Source organism: Stylophora pistillata, chromosome 1, assembly GCF_964205215.1.
Source record: "Stylophora pistillata chromosome 1, jaStyPist1.2, whole genome shotgun sequence".
Taxonomy (NCBI): domain Eukaryota; kingdom Metazoa; phylum Cnidaria; class Anthozoa; order Scleractinia; family Pocilloporidae; genus Stylophora; species Stylophora pistillata.
This window is the reverse complement of record NC_142519.1, coordinates 2,159,272-2,182,725: the sequence shown is the minus strand read 5'-3', so window position 1 is coordinate 2,182,725 and position 23,454 is coordinate 2,159,272. Positions and strand designations below refer to the sequence as shown.

General features: G+C 38.3%; 1 protein-coding gene and 1 long non-coding RNA gene across 5 annotated transcripts; one reads left to right on the top strand and one right to left on the bottom strand.

Annotated features, from left to right (window-relative positions):
- Nucleotides 1-3,272: 3,272 nt before the first annotated feature.
- On the bottom strand, nt 3,273-20,569 carry LOC148740783 (protein sax-3-like). Of its 4 annotated transcripts, XM_088730724.1 has the most exons (9): nt 16,156-16,338; nt 15,663-15,735; nt 8,792-8,951; nt 7,847-8,179; nt 7,208-7,504; nt 6,722-7,033; nt 6,055-6,357; nt 4,611-4,750; nt 3,273-3,818 (listed from the first exon to the last, which is right to left on the bottom strand). In XM_088730724.1, the coding sequence occupies exons 3-9, from the start codon at nt 8,910-8,912 to the stop codon at nt 3,648-3,650; spliced, it is 1,677 nt and encodes a 558-aa protein (XP_088586850.1). In that variant the 5' UTR covers nt 8,913-8,951; nt 15,663-15,735; nt 16,156-16,338; the 3' UTR covers nt 3,273-3,647. The 4 variants fall into 4 exon arrangements, with proteins under 4 accessions (XP_088586850.1, XP_088586869.1, XP_088586858.1 ...); XM_088730743.1 differs by lacking the exons at nt 15,663-15,735; nt 16,156-16,338 and adding an exon at nt 20,553-20,569; XM_088730732.1 differs by lacking the exon at nt 15,663-15,735.
- LOC148740782 (uncharacterized) lies at nt 17,499-22,442 on the top strand. The gene is made up of 2 exons (XR_015990814.1): nt 17,499-18,051; nt 22,071-22,442. It is a non-coding gene; the product is annotated as an uncharacterized LOC148740782 (long non-coding RNA).
- Nucleotides 22,443-23,454: the final 1,012 nt, after the last annotated feature.

The window sequence follows — 23,454 nt, the reverse complement described above, 5'->3', positions numbered from 1 at the left end:
GTCAATTTGGCTTCGAAGTGGAAAAAAACTAAAACAGATTTTTGTGTGTTCTAAACATCGGAACACTTTGAAAAAACACCGGAAATGCGGTACAAGTACTTGTCAACATCCAGAGCAAAGAAAAATGACAGGCAGTGAGAGGAGGCCGAGTATTCAACGCCAGACTGGCTACAAATATTTTCGTAGTTTTCAGAATGATAGTTCCAGTCTGATCCCGTGAGGAATACATCTCCGATTCCTAGAGTGTAAAGGTTATTTTTTTTACTGAAACTTGATTCGTGAGGGTCGAGCCGCTCCAGCAGAGAGAGTTAGAATCCTCTCCGAAGACGTTCGCAAGAATCTGAAGGATGCCAAGCGATACCTAAAGACAAAGTATGGGATGTACTGTCAAGATGGCAGTCCTTGCCCTGAACATTGTATGCATTTTTCTTTAAGAGATCGTCAAAACCCGAGTTTCAAGGAAGTTGTTCCCATGATCATCGAGCTAGCTGTAACAGCTCCACGAGCCATAAAACAGAATCTCATCATAACCAAAGTTCCATCAACAATAAAGAGGACAAGTAATTTTACTAGCCAGAACAAGGATGCTGCTCTGAGCTCACTTCTTCAAAAAAACTCCAAGATCATGTGTACCTCGGGGAGCACGCCGAGAGAGAAGCATCAGCTAGAGAGCCTTTACGACGACCTTAGCCGCGACTGGACAATGAAATTTTTCTCCCTAACTCTTGAATTAAAGAAAGCTTGAACACCCGAAGTGACGGGCGAAGTTGAACTGACTAAAGTGTATAAGATGGGCTGGGCCCATCCGAAACCGAAAGGTAGTCGGGAACAAGATTCACCGAGAAAGTGGAAAAGGCATGTTTCAAGCAGGTTTCTAACCGGTGAAAGAACAGGCAGAAAAGCCGATCCCCCGCAAGTTGCGGCAGAAATGAGAAAGGCGAGAGAGGCAGATGGTACAACAAAATTCATTAGAAATGAAGGGCTAACGGAGAACCAAGTTCAAAGCTTCTTCTCGAGGCTTTCTGCTTTGAAACGAAGAAAAGCCACAGTCCCGAAAGATTCAGAGCAGGATGCAAACGACGACGATGACCACGACGACGACGACAACAAAAGTCTCATTGAAGAAGAAAGCGGTTACCTTGAACACGAAGCAAGGATAAAGGATGTAGCGGATGTTATTTCCGAAATCGGACTTGCTCATCAATATTTGCGAACATGTTACAAATGACACGTTAGGGAAGTTTAAAGTCACCACGCTGAGAAAAATGTGTACTTTTTTGACATTTCTTTCAAAGGCAGAGGTTTGAAGGCCACCTTACTCAAGAAACTGAGTGACCTGATAACGAATGCACACGTTTCCAAGAAATTTAGGAAGGTTATATCTAACTCTGTGTTGGATTCCATTTCATGACTTTCGATCATTACATTAACTAGTTTCATGTATTTTGTATACGGAGATAAGTTACATTGGCAGTGGGGATAGTTAGTGAAAACAGAAGCTAAGGGACCTGTCACTATTAATCGACAGAATTATAATAGTGGAATTTATTGTAATACTACCAAAATCCTCCGATTCCCTCCTGTACCCCTATCAAATTATGAATGAGAACCGGTCCCTAACCTCGACTGATTTCATGGCAAAATGCATCAAACATCTCAAGACAAAAGTATTAAGACAAAGAATCGTTAATGCTTTTGTTTTTGGGCCATCGTAATTTGATAAAAAATAAGACACAAACAGCAGTGATAAACATATTGAACTTGCACATTTTGATTATGATTTGACGTTTCGTATGTACTCCACATACATTTTCAAAAGTAACCGTCAAAAATGTCCTAAAGAGGCGATTCTGAGACTAAGCGCTGCTTAGGCGTATTTGCACATGTACATGTTTATGCATGCCTACAAGATTGTAATCTGGATATATCAACAAAGTTGAAGTGGTAAATTGGCCACCGTAACGATTCCAAAAGCTGACGTTTCGAGCGTTAGCCCTTCGTCGGAGCGAAGGCGATGTTGTGATTACAAGATTGTAATTACGACACACCCGAAGTTAGTGCTTGTAATGAGGAAATCACTAATCTAGGTGTAAAGTAGTGCATGTAGTGCTCAAAATCATGGTGAGCATAGGAGAACATGAATTGTATATTCAAAAATGATGTAGAGTTTAAATTTGCTCACAACTTCAATATGGCTGTGTTTATATTTTACCCCGTGTGAGTCGATAAAAGTTTTCCTGACGCAGGTGAATCACGGTCCTTTTTTAAGGTTCAAAGTACGATTTTCCATATTTATTGAAATAACTTCAAAGCGAGAAAAGCACAGCAAAAAACAACAACAAAAGATACAAACAAAGAAAACACAAAATAGAAGAAGAAGAAAAAAAAGAGGAATGAGAAAAAGAACCAAAATGGAAGGGGTAAAAAGAAATACAGGAGCCAACGCGTTCCTGTGCGAGAATCAATATTGACTCAATGGCATGGCGGTTTGTAAATATTCGGAAATACTAAAGCTATACGTATGGAAATACTAATCGAAGAGACCTTTCTGACATTACAGCTAGTGATTGTGTTTTTGTACAGCAGTTTGTATTTATTGATTTTGGATTTTTCTGTGGAAGATAATGCGATGTTGTGATGTTGGTTACTGAAAAGTTAATGCTCCATGACATTTTTTCAAAGCATCCTCGGTCCTTACGGAATGAAAATAAATCGTTTGCTTCATTTGTACACCTTTCTAAACAACTTTTAGTTTTGATAGTCATACCCTGTCTTAAGGCGTATCTCATGTGTTAATCTAACTTTCCTCTGTGCGACGTACCTAGCTCTTAATACATCATTAAGCGTAGGATGTGATGCTACGTTCACGAAATTGACTTTGTTGGGGCTAACGCTGGTCAAATCGAAAAGCGGAAAAAACAAAACAAAACAAAAATAAACATGGATCGTGGTGTTTATAGTAGGTGATCCCTTTTGGGTTAGAGTAAAGTGTTTTTTTTTTGTTTTTTTTTTTCAAGCATTGTATGCGTTGATTCATTATGGGGTACAAAGCAAACTGGGCTCATGTTATAAAAGCCTAATGACTTTGAACGCTGTTCAGCACTGACGCATACAGGAAGTGCCATCCTTCTTAGCAGTCACGTCACACACTCTTCTGTACCTTACTTTGCCGAGGCAGCTCGTACACAAAAAATACTTGACTGTATAGGGTATTACTTAAGGCAATACCTAAGCCATCTTTATGCAAGCTCAAAGAGACATGTGAGCCAGCAAATTTAATTGATGCTTTAATCGATTTTGATTACACTAGCCTACATTTTACAATTTACTTCTAGCTTTTATATCGTTGAAACCACCTTATCTGACTTCCTGACTACGACTGGATTTCTAAATAAATGTCGGAAACTTGTAATAACAATAGATGGAGACTAACTAAGCATACGAGAAGAATGTTTCACAGATTTACAACCTGGCTCACGCGTACGTGGACCTGAAGGCAGCAAGCAAAGAATCTACAGGAATCCAATTAAATTCAGAAACAAAACAAAACGAATATAGAAATGGAAAGATAAAAAAAACAACGGAAAATAGAGAAACGAAATTGTGCTTAATTCCATATGTGTTATTAGGAATAGTCGCCTGGACGATCATATTTCCTCCAAACCGTTATTCACTGGAAACAAAAGCAACCTTTCTTCGACCTTTCCCACGTTCTTGGTTCCAAGTGACGGAGCCTCTACAGCATCCTGAGCAAAGAAGACTGTTTCGCATTTGCCGTTGCTCATATGGACCCTTGCGACTTTCTTTTGTCCTTCCAACTGTGGTTTATCAAAGAGGAAAAAAAATTACTGACGAGGAACTCAAGAGGCGTGTTTATGCATTGTTTTACTATTTGTTGTTGTTCATCTTCCTTAAATGCCGTTTCTTTTATTTTACGGCCAAGAGCGCTCCAATAGTTTTCAAAGTGACAGGGAAGCGAACGAGTGATTTAAAATAGGTGATTTTTTTCAGTTCTCAGGTAACCGTATCAAAGGGAATTTATTTCAGGAACCGCATACAGTGCTTCCGAGTCCAGTCCAAATAACTACGTACACTTCAAAGAAAAATACTTAGGCTTCAAGCACACTTGGGCGTTTCCAAGCGTGTCCTTTTTGTCTCAAATGAAGTGAAGGAAACTATTTTCACCCCCAACAACGCCTTCTTTTTGGTCTCAGTTTTCCACACTACTTCGTTCTCATTGAAAAAGTAAACCTGTTCAACCGTGTTCACCTATCGCCCTCAATAAGACGTCAGTATACGATATTTGACGTTTTTAAAAGCCTCCGTTTGCACTTTTCCACTCCAGAAAAAGGAAAAAGAAGAAAGAAAGAAAGAAATACGTGGCTGAGTGGTTAGGGTGCTGGACTTGTAATCCGGTGTCCTGGGTTCAATTACTCCACCCTGCCACTCGTTGGATTTGTTCTCGGTTGCTCCTAGTTCAACTCCTCGGATGCGCTCTGTAATTATCCTACTAGTCTGTCTCGATCCTGCCGGTATTTTCAATTGTAAAGCGCTGAGAAGCTTACAATAAGTGCTATATAAATTGTACAAGTTTTTCTTTGTTTTTTTACCTTTTTACCACGTTTACAGCGCATGTACCACCAGAGCCCCAAGACGCCATTAATAAACACAGTCATCACTGCACAAGATACAGGGACTGCTATCGCAATGTAAACGGTTGAGCTTTCTTGTAGTCTTGCTTGTGTAATTGCTGTAAGATACAATTCAGACGAAGTTAGAAAATGAGTGGCCTACAACCTTGATCGTAGTGATTTAAAATCATAAAAAAACAGAACCATGTAGAGTCCAGTTCGGTCTGCGATCAATTGATTACAACCTCTACAACTTCTGAGAAAACCAAAATGTATTCAGATCACTGAAAGAGGGGCATGTAGTTCCAGTCTCCTAACACTTAACGATTACGCTTTTTGAAAAATACACACTTAAAACCTCTAGAAACAGCTTTCCATATTTTGGTAAATTTCATGCCATTGCTATTGTCAATTTAATGAGTTCTGTGATTATTGGATTTGTTTAGTTAAACGTAATGTGATTGGGTGATGGACTGTTCGATCACGAGCGTCCGATTTCAACCAACTGTCCTCTGACAACAGTACGGAATTGTGAAAGTTAAGGCAGTCCATTCACCAATCATACTTGAAGAAAATGAAATGGTTGTTATTACCGCTTGCGTAACCAGTATAGTTAAGGGTATGACACGAGTCACACTCGAACGTTTTGTTTTAAGTTAATGTTTAATCGTATTTCAAGAATCTAGGTATTATTTTGCACACACGTATGATGCACGATCCTCGCAGTAGATACCGTTATTTATGCAATAGCGAAAATCAGACCTGAAAAAAATCAGACCTGTACGGGACTCGAACCACGGACCTCTGCGATACTAGTGCAGCGCTCTACCAATTGAGCTAACAAGCCAACTGGGAGCAGGCCGTTAAGTTGTTTCGTAATAAATCCGTGAAAGTGATAAATGAGATGCAATGAATATATGAACTTCATATATTCATTGCATCTCATTTTGCACACAATTGTAGACAGCAAAAGGGGGCAGGGAGAACGATTTAGGACAACATATATAGCTAAGATACCTGGTAGTTTGAGTCGTACGAGTTGAACAGCATAAGTCATAGTTATTTCCAATGCTATTCTCGTTTTACTTCTCAATCTCTTTGGTCATTATATTTATGTAGAGCTTAATTTTTCATTTTAAGTTTATTTACATCACGTGTCAAATGTCCAAGCGTGGCATTTTGGTTTAAACGGCGTTCCCTTGATTGCCATCCAGTCGCAGTCGAGAACGCCACATAGGATAAGAAATATTATTACGAAAGTCAATTTCAACTTACTCACATGAAAAATATCGAACTACGCACTGTAGTTGCGAGCGCAAATTTATGCGTTTTGACAATAGGGCCTGCATTTCAATTTTGAGGATTTCGACAAATATTTTTTGAGGAAAGCATATGAATTGTTCCCTTGATTTTGATGACTTGCCTTCCTTTATGTGTAAAGAAGCCACATTCGATGTCTCCTCTCCTGCACTGTTATTTACAAAGCATTGATATGTCCCTGCATCTTCCTTCGTCGCGTTTGTTATCAGCAGCACGCTGTGGCATTTTGTGTCATCTAAATCAAGAATGGTTTTGAACCTTGGATTGGCTTTTGTAACATTTGGATCATTGTTCTTAATCCATGTAATGTTTGGCTTGGGAAGACCAGTGGCAGTGCAACTAAAAACTAAGTCGGAACCAACAGAATAAGTTTGGCTTTTTGGATGTTCGACTATTTCCGGCTTTTCTGTAATTATAAAAGAAAAAAAAAGTACAAATATTATCGCAAAGGTGAGAAGAAATCAATATTATGTTGAGAGGAGATTACCCAAGGTAATTAAGGTAGGAAGAGTGAGTTTAACACTTCCTTTTAAATGTACTTAAGGCGTTCAACATAAGTAATCATCATAGTTTCTGTTTCCATGGGATTATAGAAGTAAGACGCACTATAGAATGAGCCAAATGAACTCTTTTTATTTGGAAATCATGCCTTTCTCATCGGAATTTCTTGAAAAGTTTTTTTTTTTCCGAGTATCCACATGTCTGGATGAGGGTAGCCCGAGGCACAAACTAAAGCGAGTATCTATATTCATTTATTATATAAATCTCACCTAAATTCCCTAGGATTAGAAAAACTACTCCTGATTCTTTTCTTCCAGCGCTATTATTTGCAATGCAGTGATATTTCCCATAATCTTCTTTCTGTACTCCTGTTATTAAGAGCAGGCTACGAATGTCGTTAGCGTTGCGTTCCTGAATGACACTTGCTCTGGGGTTGGACTGTATATGGTATGAGGCATTATCCTTTATCCAATAAATGGTTGGCCTCGGAAGACCCTTAACAGTGCAGCTAAATGAAGCATTGGAACCAATCGAGACCCTTTGGTTCTTTGGACCTTCAACAATCTCAGGTTTTTGAACATCTGCAAATTCACATCCAAGCAACTGTTTTAGTTTATGTGACGCGATGAGTTATAGACGAGGACGAAAAACAAGAAGAGGAAAAAGCTTATTACGAAGAAAGAAGTGTACAAGATTTTGGCGATTATGATCCTCGTTAAGATCCTTATTTTGCCATTTATTTAAAAGTATCTAACCTATGTTTAAGAGAGCCACTCCTGATTGACTTTTTCCAAAGCTGTTGTTTACAATGCACTGGTATTTTCCATAATCTTCCATCTCTACACCTGCAATCAACAGCTGGCTGCGATTCGTTCGGCCGTCTTGGATGACTCGTGCTCTAGGGTTGGTTTGTAAAATATGTGAAGTATTGACCTTTATCCAATTGATAGTTGGTTTCGGAAGACCCTTGGCAGTGCAGCTAAAAGTAACATTCGAGCCGATCGGGACACTTTGGTTCTTTGGACCTTCAACAATCTCGGGTATTAGTGCACCTGCAAATTAATATCGATCCATTTATTGGGATACATGCCGCCCAGTTATTTTTTTTCTTTGAACAGTGCATTTCAATTCTTGTCAGCCAATATGCACATTGCGGAATTTTATTTAAGAAATTGAATAGATACTGGACTTGCCTGTCCATAAATTGCATGAGTTTCTTAGATGCAGATTATTTGATACTCCTTCTTCTTGAATTAACAAACTTACCACAAAAACAAAACAAAACAAAGCTATCTTCTATCGCAGCGAAACCCAACACTCAGCATCCACCTTCGCATTGAAGAAAACGGGATATCTATCTTTACGTAAAGGTATGATAAGCTTGGTTTGCTTACCTTGGATCCTTATTTCGAATGATCTCCTTGTGCAGTGTTTTGAATAACCATTGCCTGCTTGGCAAGTGTAAGGGCCAAATTTTTCAACAGTCAAATTTCTAAGCACTAATGGGCAGCTTAATTTAAGTTTATGAGCATGTACGTTTGAGGGCTGTCGACATTTAGCTCCAACTTGTCTACCCTGTGGATCGTACCACTCGACATAATCGACCCATCTATCCAAATATCCTGAGTCTATCCTTCTGGGCTCTGCTGTACAAGTCAGGGTTATTGAGGCACCAATGAGTAATCTGTTGTTTTCTGGACTTGAAGAGATGTCGACAACGGGTCTAACTGTGGAAGAGAAACAACTTGTAGATCAAAAATAAATAGATAAATAAGTGGATTCATTATCCAACTACACTCCGTAGCGTACAAATAACGCCATGGACGAGTACAAATATCACGCGGTATTTGTACTGTAGAGAACCGGTTAGACAGGTTTTTTTTCGCATCGCGCACGTGATGATTTGGATTGAAGTTACGAAAAAAAAGTGGTGGACAATTTGAATCATCATATTTCTGACGACAAAGAGTCGGAATGGCTGGAAAATATAAAAAATCCAAGTTTATTAGATGAATCGAGCAAAGAAAAACAGTTAGACGACCGGGAAAATTCTTCATCTGTTGAAGAAAATAGAAACAGCAACGTGACAACGCGCCAATCTTTTCCGCTTCGCATACTTCTGTGACGCACTCCCCCGTCAGTAAATATCCGCCAAATTCGCCTGCACTGAAATAACAATTTGACGTGTTGGATAATAAATAACTTATTTGACTTTTTGTTGTGTAGTATCGCTGAGTATAAAATACTCAGCGATACTATAAAAAAAAACGTCTAATAAGATATATGAATTCGATTGAAAACAACTAAAGTTTAAAAAGAGAGAGATGCTCACTACTTACTTCTTAAGTTGGAATTACACGTTTCGCCTCTGACTAAGGGGAGACTCCTTAAAACGCCAGTAAGAGTCAGTAGTAATATGCCCTTTGCCACCTCTCCTAACCAAGAGTCTTGCATCATCATGAAATGTTAAGAAATCAGTCACCCGGTGTTTCCCGGAGCCTGTAAAAGAGATCGCCCATTGGAAAAAGAACAGTATGAAAATCAGGAAAAAAGAGGGGTTCTACTTGACCAGAAAGGATCTGAAACCCTAAGAAAATGTTTTCTCTAGATCTGTCTCAAGGCTAATCAAAAGGAGTTTGTATGGAACTGCGGATGAATGACTTCCAATGATTTAATTTTTGAGCTGTTACAAAGAGATATCTGTCAGTAGCCAACAGAGCAGGCGTAATTTTGGCCGGCAAATGCTCAGTACTATTTAGGAAAAAATTATAGCTGCCATCTTTGATTTTTACAGCAGCGAAACGCTAGGAAGAGAAAGAGATTTGTTCCGAGGTGTTAAGTGACAGTCACAAATAAGGACAATGGAGGGAATGGATCCATAAAATACAAAAAAGGAACTCGGCCTTACTCCAGCCATCTTGACCTCACGCTTGGTTAACAACGCGTATATATTGTAAGCTGGAGTTTGTCAGAGCTTGTCTGAACGTTACTGTGGAGAAACAGTTATAAAATACCTAGAATCCTAGTATATAAGGTACAACCAAATCACATGCCTCATCCCGAAAAATTTTTGCTACAATTATCTCAGTGACGTTCGATAATGTTATTCTCTCCTCAGCTCCTAGTGTGTCTGGCACTTATGTCTCACTTACCGTCGTTATCGTGAATGTTTAGGTTCGACAATCTTTCACACAGTTTTTAACAGGGATTTCAACTTTGCAATCCGAAGCTTAACACTCTGTCCCTAATACTCTGTTTTTAATTCTAAAAACGTTCTTGAAAAATCAACACATTTTCAGGCTGCCATAATGTTTGCCTGGCGTGATTCATTTCTCCGTTCGACTGAAAAAACGCAGAAAGAAGACAGAAGAACACAGGAAGTGATGATTCAACCGGTTGCTGAATGATAGCAGATGGGCAGGCTAGCTGACCTGATAACTTTAAGTGACATCCGGTGAAGCAAATCATTTCAGAACGAAGGACGCCGATAGCTATCGTGCCATTAAGTTAAATTGCATGTTTTTACGGATGAATAAATAAGATCAGTTGAGGAGTTATCTTTATCACACAGCTAAAATTAAGTGAAACGTAAGTCATCTTCCATTGTTTGATAAGCTTAACTATTGCAAAGTTCGACTAGTTCTTGCTTTTCATCATAGCCTGGCGGACAGACCGTATAATTGATGTCAAGCTAACCGCAAGATTTTCCTTTTCCTCTTGTTTCCGTGAGCTTATTGTGCGTGTTATGCCACTCTTTTGATTTTATGTGCAATCTACATTAAAAAACAGACGCGTAGTAACTTGGAATCTATTATAATGGTCATGCAACATGTGCCTTGAGGAAAAGCTTTTTTGCACTATTGGACGCGAGTTTTAAAGTTTTGGAGATGGGTTTTACGTTCCGTCCAGATTTAAATCGACTTTCATGAGGTCAACATGAAAAGAGATACTCGATTTGGAGAAAAGGGTATACGTTCATTTCTTAAAAGTAACAAAATCAGCTTTCGATCTTACAATACTTCCATTCACAATAGCAAAACGAATATGACGGTAAATTCTGGCCGTAAATTTCACTAAACGATTCAAGCCGAGGATGGTAAATTTCTTGAGTGGGTTTCTTGATCGCAAGTAATTATGACGTTGCTCGCTTCTTCATAACATATTTAGCATTTATTCAAATAAAGCTTCTGTCTCTTGCATTATTTTTTTCTTCAAAACTTGACTGCTGAGTAAATATTTTGACAAAAACTGCCATTTTCATCGGCATAAATTATTTAACTATTCTTATCATATTAGGGCTAGCTTGAAAATTATCATGTTAGGCTAGCTTGTAAAAATACGATTTACCATAGGTTTACCGCGCAATGTCTTCCTGAAAAGTTTGAATTATAAAAAACGTAATTCTAAAAACTGTTACAGTGTTGTGGAACAATTGTTTCATACGTCAACTGAGCACTAATCAAAACGTACCACTTGGAAAGTTTGAGAGTACTTAAGAAGCTATAACTGCCCTCGGCTGTGCCTTGTAACTCTTACGGATCTTTCGTACTTTCAAAAAAATCCGTGTGCATCATAAGTCGATGGACAACAAGCGAAAAGCAGTAGTCTCAATAGTTTATAAATGTTTTTTTGTCACCAACGTGATATCTCTCTACTAATATTTAATCCACAGCTAGCATTATTTTCATAGAGAAATGTAACTGTTTGTCTCACGATGTGGTTACTTAGGAAATGAAGTCGACTGAGTAGGTGTCACCAATATGCTGTTGTGCTCAACTGTAATTGGATGGAATTCCACGCCTGTGATTGGTGCAACCTTCGGATCAGGTTTCCTCTACAGTTCGCTGCGGCACGGCCCTCCTGTTGGTGTGTTTTTTCGATTAATTAATTTCAAGATATTTGTTTCCAAACATTACGACATAACGACATTTTCAACGATTTCGAAATTTTTCTAAAAGATATCATCTTGTTTATGTCGTTTAGGTTTCCCTCAAGCGTGAAATTTTCGCCAATTCATCAAAGGAACTCGTTTACGACTACAGAAATCTCCAGTTAGGAACTTCTAACTGCCTGTCACCGTAGCGACGGCTTTAAGCATCACCAATAAAAATGTACACGAAGTGGCATTTCGCTGTTCTTTGCATGAACTTAATTTTAGGGCTTATCCCTTTTAAAAGGATTCCTCTGGACAAATTTCAACAAAAAACTCTATTCCATCTGTCATGTCAACCGTCAATTGAAGACGATATATTGGGTATGCTTTTAAAACCTGATGAATTTAAAAATGAATAAAGGCTGATAGTTTCTAAAGAAACTGTTTTGGGCTGCGTTGGTGGGGGTAACGAAATAATTTGAATATATCAACAAAGTTGAAATGCTAAATTGGCCACCGTTACGATTATAAAAGCAATCTGCGGTCTTTCCTTACATTTAGGTAGCACGGAAAGCCGTAAAACTCGTGAACAAAAGCTCATCTTTTAAACCGGCAGTCTAAATCCCACAGGTATCAACGAACGCTTTTCATTCCACTAATTTATTCGTGTTTTTCTTGTTGCCATGTTCCCACCAATAACGTAGCTCTATTTTCTGCCTTTAAAAGCACACACAACCCACAAATCCTCTATTCGCTCCGACCTTCAGGGCTAACGCTCGAAACGTTAGCTTTTATAATCGTAACGGTGGCCAATTTACCATTTCAACTTTGTTGATATATTCAAATTGTGATGAATTTAAAAGTTCTGGCTGAGCGTTTCAACATTGACAAAAAAAATTAAGAGGAAGCTTCTCAAACACACTGACATATTTGCATTTTTTCGACGTTTTCCTGGAGGGAAGACAATTTTTTATCTAACTAATGAGGCGGTTGCTATGCTTATACTTCATTTTAGCATCGTCAACTTTGGAAAGTTTGGCAAAGAACATTTTATCTGTCAGTTATCAATCAAGTTTAAATTTTATAGCGTTGGTCAGACATCATGCGCGCTAAAAACAGAACACGCGTGAAAGAACATACAAAGGCCATAGCAACATTGCATGAAAACTCTTTGTTGGCCAAACACCATATGCTTCAAAGTCCCCAAATAGATTTCGGGAGTGTTCAAATTGTTGACAGGTCATCAGCGTGGCGACAAAGACTAATTCTTAAATCTTACATTCCGTGCGAGATAGGAACGCTAGAAATGAACACATACCACTACCCAATATCTGCAATAACATTAGGAATTTTTAGAGGCATTAAGAATACTCTAGAGACTATTGTCAAACTTAAAATATTCCTTCGAGATTTAGTTTTATCACACATGGTTTACATCGACCAACCAGGACCCCGTTAGACATTTGCAGTTTTTATCTTTGCTGAAGAAGGCAACAATAGTAGCCGTAACGTCCAGAACAATATATCTTAGCCAGTGTCAACCTTTTTAATTCTTTTTACCAAAAATTCTCAACATACCTGGCTACTCACCGAATATTTTTAAAAGCAAAGATTTTTGTTGAGGTAAGAAAATGGAATGCGAAGGCAGCAATAGTTTTGGTTTAGCTCAGAGGAAAATCGAGCTATTGTCGTTGGAATGCAACAGTGGGCTGAGAAACCTTCATTACGCTTTGAATTTTGTGGAAAAAAATGGTTGGGCAAAACACTAAAATATAGTAACCGAAAGTAGATATCGAAACAATGGCGGAAAAATTGGGTCATCCTCCGTGTAAAAACCTGACGAGGCTTACTTTGTTTCATTAGGTATTGTTTTGCTGTACGCTATCGTTTATAATGTTTTGTTGTCTTTGTTTTACGTCACTCGTCAGCTTCGCAGGTTTTTACACAGAAGATGAGCCGAAAAGTTTCTCTATTGTGACGTGAAAGTACCACAAGAACTTAAGGAAAACAAAATAAATGCAAACACCAAGAAAAGCACGGAGACCTGGTTTTAAGCTTGGACAACTTAGGCTAAAAAAGGGAGCTTTTTTATGACAAATTATTGTATTTTGTTTTGGACACCGACTGAGAAACGTATGCCGAACTGATTAAGTTTGAGCAAGTTCGTCTCAAACGTAAAGAAATGGTGAAACCAATTTGATCCATCCCCAAGGAAATCCGAAATTTTGAAGGTCTATCTTGCCATTTCATTTTCGCTAGCCATGCTTGCATGGAGCAGCGGTTAAGAATATGTTTAACAGTTAAGGATATTTAAATCATGTTGGTGAGTAGCCGAATTATGATGAAAGACATTTCTAAACGTGACTTGAAAACAACGATCCAAGTAACCCCTATGATAAAAGAGCTTTACTGAAATGAGGAATCGATATCATTTCTCTTTTCGCGAAAGATCGAAGACCAAGGGAGAGAAAACGTTGTGTCTCCTCTTCAAATATTTGCTGCAGCAATAAAATGGGAAGTGACAGTAGCAATATTTGGACCACGAGTTAGTAAGTGCTACTTACGTTGCCATGTGACAGGGTGATAAAAATTCGTCGGTTTCAACGTTGTGTGACAAAGAGAGACTAAGAAACTGCAATAAATTAAGCTAAGAAATACGAAAGGAGTACGAAAACATTCGACATTGTGCTTAATTTGACCAATAAATAAAGTAAAAACAATAATTATCATGATGCATAATAGAACTAAAGAACAATAATGTTAACAGTACTACGCGTCGGAAATTCAAGCTGAGTCGTAACAACTGGAAAGGAAGGTAAAAGAAATTTATAAGCTTACTTTTGTGACGACGAGTTGGAGAGAATAGTCAATGAGCCAAGATTTAGAAAAAGTCTTCAGCTGATTCTACTACGACGTTTTAGATGCCTTACATATACTTATACCTAATAATACCTTATGATGTATTTCCGAACATTCTCGAAGCACGTAAAATAAATGTTTAGCGATAAGAAATTAAAAAAAAGAGACATCTTCAAGAACGTCAACAAAACTTGCCAGTGTTTAAGTTGCATTCACTTAAAAACAATCTCGGTAAAATTGTCGCACTTCATGGATCACATTTGAACAAAAAACTATCCTTTTAACAGTATTTCAGCTTGTTACGACAAACTCTTTTCATAAATTAAATTTCTCCCATTTCCATAAATATTTTTATTGTATTGATGATATATGGAAATTATTAACTAATAAAAATCACTGTGCGCCTCAGAAAAAAAACATCTTCCCAATGCACTCTAGAAAGATCTCGACGCGTTTTCAGAAAAGAAGCTCCGTTGAAAACATCGACTCGAATATTCCAAATGACGTAATGAGGAAAAGCAGACAGAAATAAGAACGCGTGAAAAAGACATTATGTGACCTACATCGTCGTCTGGAACTTCCGTTCTTGTTGAAAACTCTGCGAATAAACAGTTTAATAGAAAAGTTGAACCTTCAAAAAAATTTCGCTTGGTTTGCATACACTTTCGGTGAGGTTCGCATGGCTTTAACCACGCTCTCCCAGACAACAAAGGTTTTGAAAATCCAAAGCATTCTATGTACTTTATTATTACTAGAAGGTTCGCTTGCAATCACATTCCGGGATTTCCGTTTCAAAATTGACTTTCGCTTTAATAGAGGTATTTACCAGACGTTCCTAATTTTATTTAATTGAGACCTATTGCGAATAAATATTTGTAAAAATTTAAATTGTAACTTCAGGAATGAGCTAGGATATGTTGAAGTTTACACAGCAACCAGGTGGACAATCAGACATGGTTTGATGCTACTCTGGTTTAAAGATTTAATAAATGTAACCGGGGAAATCACAATCCATCGACCCAACGTTTCGACACCCCTTTCTATTGCCTTCATCAGGGGTGATCTTATCTTTACAAAAGATAAATTAGAGACCCCGTGTACAACCACCCATAGCGGGATATTTGGGATCAATGAAAAGTTTAGGAGGTCAGACGCTTGCCAGCCTGTCGTGAAGTAATGTTAATTTTGAGGTAGCTGCTAACTATATGGCTCTCTAATTAAGGGTGCGATCCCGTCAAAGAAACCCGAGTTTCATCTGCCCGATGAAAATGAAACCCATTTCATAATATTTGACTCATGTCCCGAAAATTGCTCGTTTAGTATCGAAGCATATTTGCTGATTAGTATTCTCATATTGATCTAGGCGGGACAGGGAAAACTCTAGAAGCATAGATAGCCACGACAGTGACCGTGCTTAAGTAGGATGTATTTTCCTTGAAGCTTTATCTTCAACAGGATATATAAATTTCAATACTTACAGATGTCTATGCCCCGCAAAAGCCTCACTTGCTATTTGAACTTGGGATATTTGGTGACATACCCCGCTTCAGGCTAAAAAATAAGTGGGAGGGCTGGGTGAAAATATAACCTGAGGCAGAATCCTAAGAGTTTCTGCTTGAGGTCCTAACTTATGGATCCCGCGCGGCAAAACATTATACATTGGGGAGTGAGTTTATAATACTTCTGCTCCCTCCATTCTTTGTCTAGCTTGTACATCAATATTATCTGTTTGAGGGGATATCTGAAAGCTGGGGTATACCCGGTGATATCGTCCAGCGTGTCAAAACGTGTGCCTGTTAATACTTTTTTTCTTTCTCCTAATCCCCACTTTAATTGAAAAACTGGATTGACAGTGTTAGGGGGAATTACTCATCGGTCACTCTGGTTTGAAAAACAATGCCTACCTTAACCTATCAGCTAAATAAGTTAAATTTAATCTACTTATGACGATTACTCAACTCACAAACTTACAGGACAAGTTGCTGTTTTAGTTGAAGTATCTTCTTAAAACCACCCGATCAGACTCAATACCGGATCAATTTCCGCGGCAAGCGAAAGCGGTTTCATTTAGTGTTATGGATTGGAGCTTCGAATAGTAAGTCCAGTCTGACAGCGTCAACAACCATTACCACTTGGTACTCACGATCGAGTCCTAACTTGCAATTGCGAAGTATTTTATTATAGTCTGGAAACTTTGCGTGGTAGTTGCGTGGTAGCTGCGTGGTAGTTTTTCGATACAAAGAAGTCATTGATAGAATGCTTTAGAAATTTCGATAAACAACACAGGATTCTAGAATTTCTTTTGCACTTCCTGGTTTTCTAAAAACTTTCTGAAACTTTAAGAGTCCAGTACGTTTATAGTACTCCATAACACAGTTTATGACGAGATCCTGCTGTTCGAACATTACATCATAGTAAAACTATGATTGTGAAGACAATTTTGTTGCACGTTTCCACCCAACAAACAGGTAACTGGAGAATAAGAGTTGCCGGCTCGAGGCGTAGCCGTAAGCAGATCTGGCTACGTGAGTGTTCTCTAAACCTCTAAATTCAAGTACCTATTGAATAATGGACATGTTTACGTATCAAAAATCAATGTTGAATATCCATTTCTGCGGAAGTCCGGAGAGGGTTTCTAGATGGCTAAGGAACGAGGGAAGTTGATAACCTAGAACTTTTTTTTCTTTGCGCTTTAAAGGAAGGATTTCTTTTTATCTGGTGGATTTATCTTTGGATTATGTTACTGGGACGGGAAAGCAATTTCTCTCAAAATAGCAAATGTGTACGAGAAATGAATGTATGGAAATTACTGTGAAGCAATTGATACCAGATTTGATTTACTTTCTACTGTTCCACGCTCATCGCAGATGTCAACAGCGTATCCCTGTCTACCGCTAAGAAAACTGCTTGGAATCTGAATTAACACTTTAAAAGAAGACTAAGTAACTAAGTAAGAGGATTTTTACGAATCTCATTTTGCGATGGTGTGCAAAATGTGACATCTGCCACGATCTTGAATAGGGCCGAAGCATTTTAATCACATGAAGAGCTTTGCTCAAAAAAAAAAATATCTCAGCAGGCATCGTAAACTGATGCCGAGGTTTGGGGGAGGTCTTGGGTGGATGTCATCACATTAATTACACCACAATGGAATTACACAGATTAGCGCCCACGAATTCACGAGAGATTCGCGATTGCGTGCCAGTTAACGCGGGGTCATCTGTTGGCAATGAAAATCAAAATCATGAAATAAAATGAAGTTTGCTGTGCGCGTAATGGTCATAAAATACCGCGTTTTCTCTGTTTCTGCCTGTTTCCTTATAACGACATTTCTAATCACGTAATCTTTCTAAGATCCTTCCTTTTCACAGAAGAGGCAAGACCTGCGAGGCGCCGTATTCGAAAAAGCCTCTCTTTCGATTATTTAGGTATGATTCTCTCGTTTGGTTTGCCATAAAACAGTAACAAAAGATATCGCAATTTTCAGGTGCCGTACGACCTCAATAACAACCTATCGAATTTCCAGTTTTGCGTCACTTGGTGGATCGATCAGTGTTCACGCTTTGCGATCGTAGTACACGATGTTATTGTTTTTGTACAAAACCTGTGGCGATCGCAAGACTTGGCCTCGTATCCTGGTTAAATTCTTACCAATATTAGAATATTAAACCTCGACGAGATTTTTAATGTCGAAATGTCGAAAAGCATCATGTTTTCGATTTCGAAACCATTCGAAATGAAGTCGTAGAGGCAGTCGGATTTTGGACGTGCGGCTTTCCACCAGCTAACTTAACCACGCAGAGTCTTTGCAGGATTACAAGTGCCACACTTGACCCTTGTAAGCATTGGTATCTACTTTTGAAAGAGGTATGGACGTTCCTTTGCGTAAATATTTCATACGCGATGTATTTAAGATATTTTCCGACGAAATCCAATTGAAAGTGTGGTAGCGGCGATTAGTGGTGATAATTTTAGAATTTTATTCATAGACTTCGAGGTAGATTCTTGTGGCTTTCATGGTTGATATTTTATGGGAATATGCGAGATAAGTATTTAATTATTTGTCTAGCGATGATAGAGTCGGACAATATGAGGGTCGTAACATTTCGACAGATGTACTGCCAAGTCCGCAAACCAAGAAAAACGGACATCCATGTATCATTTTACCAATGACAAACAAGCTATTCTTTTTCAACGAAAACATTCGATTTGATATAAACGATACTTCTTTCGACGAGACTAAAGCACAAATGCACGAATTGAACATTCGCTATAAAAGAGAAATTAGGAACCTTAATGACAGTCAGGACAGCTCTAACTCCGGCGAGGAAGACTTCAAGTTAGAATCATGCTCGAAGCTGGATGTGTTTGCCGTGTCTTTCGTCAACAAACCTCAACTTCACCTTACAACGTTTGTGTAGTGTCGTACTTTAAGTATGCAATCAACATAGGAATAAATCGGCATGACTGGTCATGACGAATGCTAGCTATGAACATGAATAATGAGAAATGTTTATAACTGACTTGAATATTGATTTCAGTGTATTGTAAGTTGTGAGTAACAGTATTCGAGAAGCGTTGAATTCCACATGAAAACTTCAAAATAATTTACTGCCGGAGTTGCCTTTCTCAACTCTGGGAACTTTTTAATGATTTCTCGAGTTGTTTTGCAGCCGGAACGCCTAAGAAATGTACAACGTTTTAATATGCACGTGCCGATCTATAGCCACTAAACAAGAAACTTCATCAATGTTTAATCGAAGGCTAGGCTAGCAAAGGTGTTATGCAGTAGGCGGTTCTAGTCCGGCGAGAAACAAATCGAAAGGAGATCATTATAACAGACTGGCCGCTATAAAATACAGGCGTTGTTATGGGCAAGCTTCGGAGGGTCGTATGTTTCCTTATAGGGATATGTCTGGCACGAGCCTTCCGGTTCTGATGTCAACTGCATTCACAGGAAATGTAAATCATTTCGCAATATTTGTACTCATGTTCCGGAAATCGCTCGTTTAGTATCGAAGCATATTTGGTAATAGGTATTCTCTTAGTAGGGACCTTAAGCAGTAAGGACGGCAACGCCTAGGAAGACTTCGAGTAGAATATGAATTTCTATTTTAGTTAGAATTTCGACAATGGCTGTATAAGATACAATGAAATATATGAAGTTCATATATTTTGAACTACGGTATTAGATACGTATGATGCACGATCCTCGCAGTAGATAGCGCTATTTAAGCGATAGCGAAAATCAGACCTGAAAAAAATCAGGCCTGTACGGGATCGTGCATCATACGTATCTAATACCACAGTTCAAAATATATGAACTTCATATATTTCATTGTATCTGATTTATCACTTTCACGGGTTTATTACGAATCAACTTAACGGCCTGCTGCCAGTTGGCTTGTCAGCTCAATTGGTAGAGCGCTGCACTAATGGCTGTATAAGTTTACTGTCACTGTTTACCGCCACGCCTCAAGCTCAATATCATGTATAAAGATAGCGTTGAGTTCCAAATGGAAATTAAAATAATTTGCCCTCGCGGTTTCGTTTTGCAGACGATATGCGACACAAATTTTGGTGATTTCACGTTGTTGTTTTGCAAAGGACGGCTTAGAAATGTATTAAGTTTTAAAACGCACGTGCCGAGCTATTGTTCTCCCAGTTGCAACTAGATCTTTTGTTTTTTTCACGTTCCCGTTGTCGTCGCCGCCGTGGTTTGCTTAAGGTCCCTATTGATCCAGGCGAGACGGGGAAAATTCTAGAAGCATGGAGACTCACGACAGTGACCGTGCTTAGATAGGGTGTATTTTCCTTGAAACTTTATCATCAACATAATAAATTTCAGTACTTGCAGATGTCCATGCCCCCAGCAGTGCCATGCCGCACCTCACTTGCGCTACTTGAAGAAACTAGGATATTTTTTGACATACCCCGCTTCGGGCTCGAAATAAGTGGGAGGGCTGGGTGGAAATATGACTTGAGGCAGGATCCTAAAAGTTCCTGCTTGAGATCCTGACTTATGGATCCCGCTCACGGCACAACATTATACATGAGGTAGCAAGTTTATGACATTCCTTCTCCTCCCTCCATTCTTTGTTGAACTTGTAAATCAATATTATCTGTGTGGGGGGATATCTAAAAATTGAGGTATACCCGGTGATGTCGTCCAGCATGTCATAACATCTGCCCGTTGATACTTTTTTCTTTCTTCTAATCACCACTTTGATCGAAAAAATAGATTGATAGTGCAAGGGGAAATTAGCCATCGGTCACTCTAGTTTGAAAGACAATGCCATGCCTACCTTAACCTATCAGCTTAGTTAATTTTAATGTATTTATAACGATTACTCAACTCACAAACTTACAGGACAAAGTGCTGCTTGAAGTATCCTCTTAAAACCACCAGATCAGACTCAATACCGGATCAATTTCCACGGCAAACGTAGTTGCGTGGTACAAACAAGTCATTGTTAGAATGCTCAAGAAAACTCGATAAACAATACAGAATTTTTTAATTTCTAATGAAGCGCCATTAGCAAGAGCGAATATTGATCAAATATTGAGTAGATATCATGAATATATGAAGTTCATATATTTTGAACTGCGGTTATAGATACGTATGATGCACGATCTTCGTAGTAGAGAACGCTATTTATGCAATAGCGAAAATCAGACCTGAAAAAAAAGTCAGGCCTGTACGGGATTCGAACCACTGACCTCTGCGATACTAGTGCAGCACTCTACCAATTGAGCTAACAAGCCAACTGGGAATAGGCCGTTAAGTTGATTCGTAATATACCCGTGATGATAAATCAGATATGATGAAATATATGAAGTTCATATATTTTGAACTGCGGTTATAGATACGTATGATGCACGATCCTCGCAGTAGAGAGCGCTATTTATACAATAGCATCATTCATATCTAATACCGCAGTTCAACATATATAAACTGCATACATTCATCATATCTGATTTATCATCACGGGTTTATTACGAATCAACTCAACGGCCTGCTCCCAGTTGGCTTGTTAGCTCAATTGGTAGAGTGCTGCACTAGTATCGCAGAGGTCAGTGGTTCGAATCCCGTACAGACCTGTTTTTTTTCAGGTCTGATTCTCGCTATTGCATAAATAGCGCTCTCTACTGCGAGGATCATGCATCACACGTACAATAGAGTTCATAGCTTATATAGCGCAACGCTTCTCAAAGATCTCCAGCGGCGCTTTACAAAGATAGTGATGAAAAATATAATCAATTAAGAATTAAAGTGAATTAAATAACTAGTGAAAAATCATTGAAAGCAAAAACTACAACTGCCTAAATAAATGAGTTTTAAGTTTAGACTTAAATGTTGTTAAAAGGTCCACTTTCCTAATATTATCCGGCAAGGCGTTCCACAGAGTAGGAGCTCTACGAGAGACTGAACGCTCTATATCCATGTTTTAAGATTGCATTTAAGAACCATTCAGATTTTTTCTTAGAAAATCTTAGGTTTTCGAATAGGAATGTACGGTCTTAACAGTTCACCAAGATACAGAGGACTCAGACCATTCAATACTTTAAAAACGAGAAGAAGTATCTTAAAATCAATACGGGCGGATACAGGCAGCCAACGTAGGCTTCTAAGTATAGTCGTAACGTGATCATATCTGCTGGTGGCTGTAAGCAGGCGGGCAGCTGAATTTTGTACATGTTGTAGTCCGTTAATTTGTGACTGCTGTAGGCCAGATAGAAGAACGTTACAATAATCCAACTTCCAAAAATAAAGGCATGAATAAGTATTTCACAATGACGTTGCGAAAGGAACTTTCTAATTTTAGCTATTTTACGAAAGTGGAAAAAGGCAGTTTTACAGATGTTATTTATTTGTTCATCCATAGAAAGCACACTATCAAGTCAAACACCAAAGTTCTTGGCAGATTTAGTGGCTTTAATAATTTCAACTCCGATCTTGATCTAATCTAGTGGAGGTTGAGGACGATGGCGAGCAGTCAGGACAAGGAGCTCCGTCTACAATACAACGTAATACATTGAACCCAGGAGAGTAAAAGAATGAATTACATACACTTAAATAATTCTTTGTTAACTACCATGCTTTCATGACATAACCCTGAACCGAAATTAATCAAAACACCTTTCCACATTCATTTCCACGTGGAAAAAAAAAAAAATAGGCTGAGGGGCGTTCTCGAGGCTGATTTGCAAAAGAATTATGATAGTCTTTATTCCCAAGGATGGTCAAAAAATCTCAAGAATAAACATACGAAAGCCTCCAAAAAGGGGCACCAATTCGAACAGGCTCCCTTACTCTATCGGTTTCAAACTTATAGTTACTAGCTAGGAAATCAACAGTACACATGTTGAAAAACTGTTACAATTTTGTGAAAAAATGTTTCATACGTCAACTGGACACTAACCGAAATATACTCACTTCGAAAGTTTGAGAGCCCTTAAGAAGCTATAACTGCTCTCGGCTGTGCCTCGCAACTCTTACGCATCTTTCGTACATTCAAAACAATCCGCGGGCATTATAAATTGATGGCCAGCAAGCGACAAGCAGTAGTCTGCTCTCCTGCTGTTGTGTTTTTTCGATTTTGCAATTCAAAGATATTTGTTTCCAAACATAACGACGACTTAAAGACATTTTCAACGATTTTGAAATTTGTCCAAAAGGTATCAGCTGGTTTATGTCGTTTAGAATTCACTCAACCACGAATTTTCGGCCGGCTCATCAATGGAACTCGTTTAAGAATGAATTGATGTACGTACGACTACAAAAATCTTCGCTTTAGGAACTTCTACCTGCCTGTCACGGTAGCGACGGCTTTAAGCATCACCAGTACTAAATGTACACGAAGTGATACTTCGTTGTTTTTTTTCTTGAACCTAATTTTAGTCCTTATCCCATTTAAAAGGATACCTCTGGACAAATTTCAACACAAACTTTATTCCAACAGTCATGTCAACCGCCAATTGAAGACGATATATTGGGTACGTTTTTGAGTAAAAAGAAAAAAAAATGATAAAACTACACATAAACATTGAACCAACCAACTTTTAAAGTTAAATATAAATAAAATGACATTAAAAATTAAAGTGAAGTAGAATTAAAATAAATGTAAAATGACTATAATTTGAAATCAAGTGAAAAGTAAAAATTTAAAGAAAATAAAACCATTATAAATTCAACAGCAGTTGCCAAAACGTCCAGAACAATATATTTTTGGTCAGTGTCAACTGTTTAATTCTTTTCTATCAAACATT

Coding starts and splice junctions, on each gene's coding strand:
- LOC148740783 (XM_088730743.1), bottom strand. CDS start 8,912: ATGATGATGCAAGACTCTTGGTTAGGAGAGGTGGCAAAGGGCATATTA. Junction 7,505..7,846: donor ATTCGAAATAAGGATCCAAG/GTAAGCAAACCA, acceptor ATTAATTTGCAG/GTGCACTAATACCCGAGATT. Junction 3,819..4,610: donor GCTGTAAACGTGGTAAAAAG/GTAAAAAAACAA, acceptor GATAAACCACAG/TTGGAAGGACAAAAGAAAGT.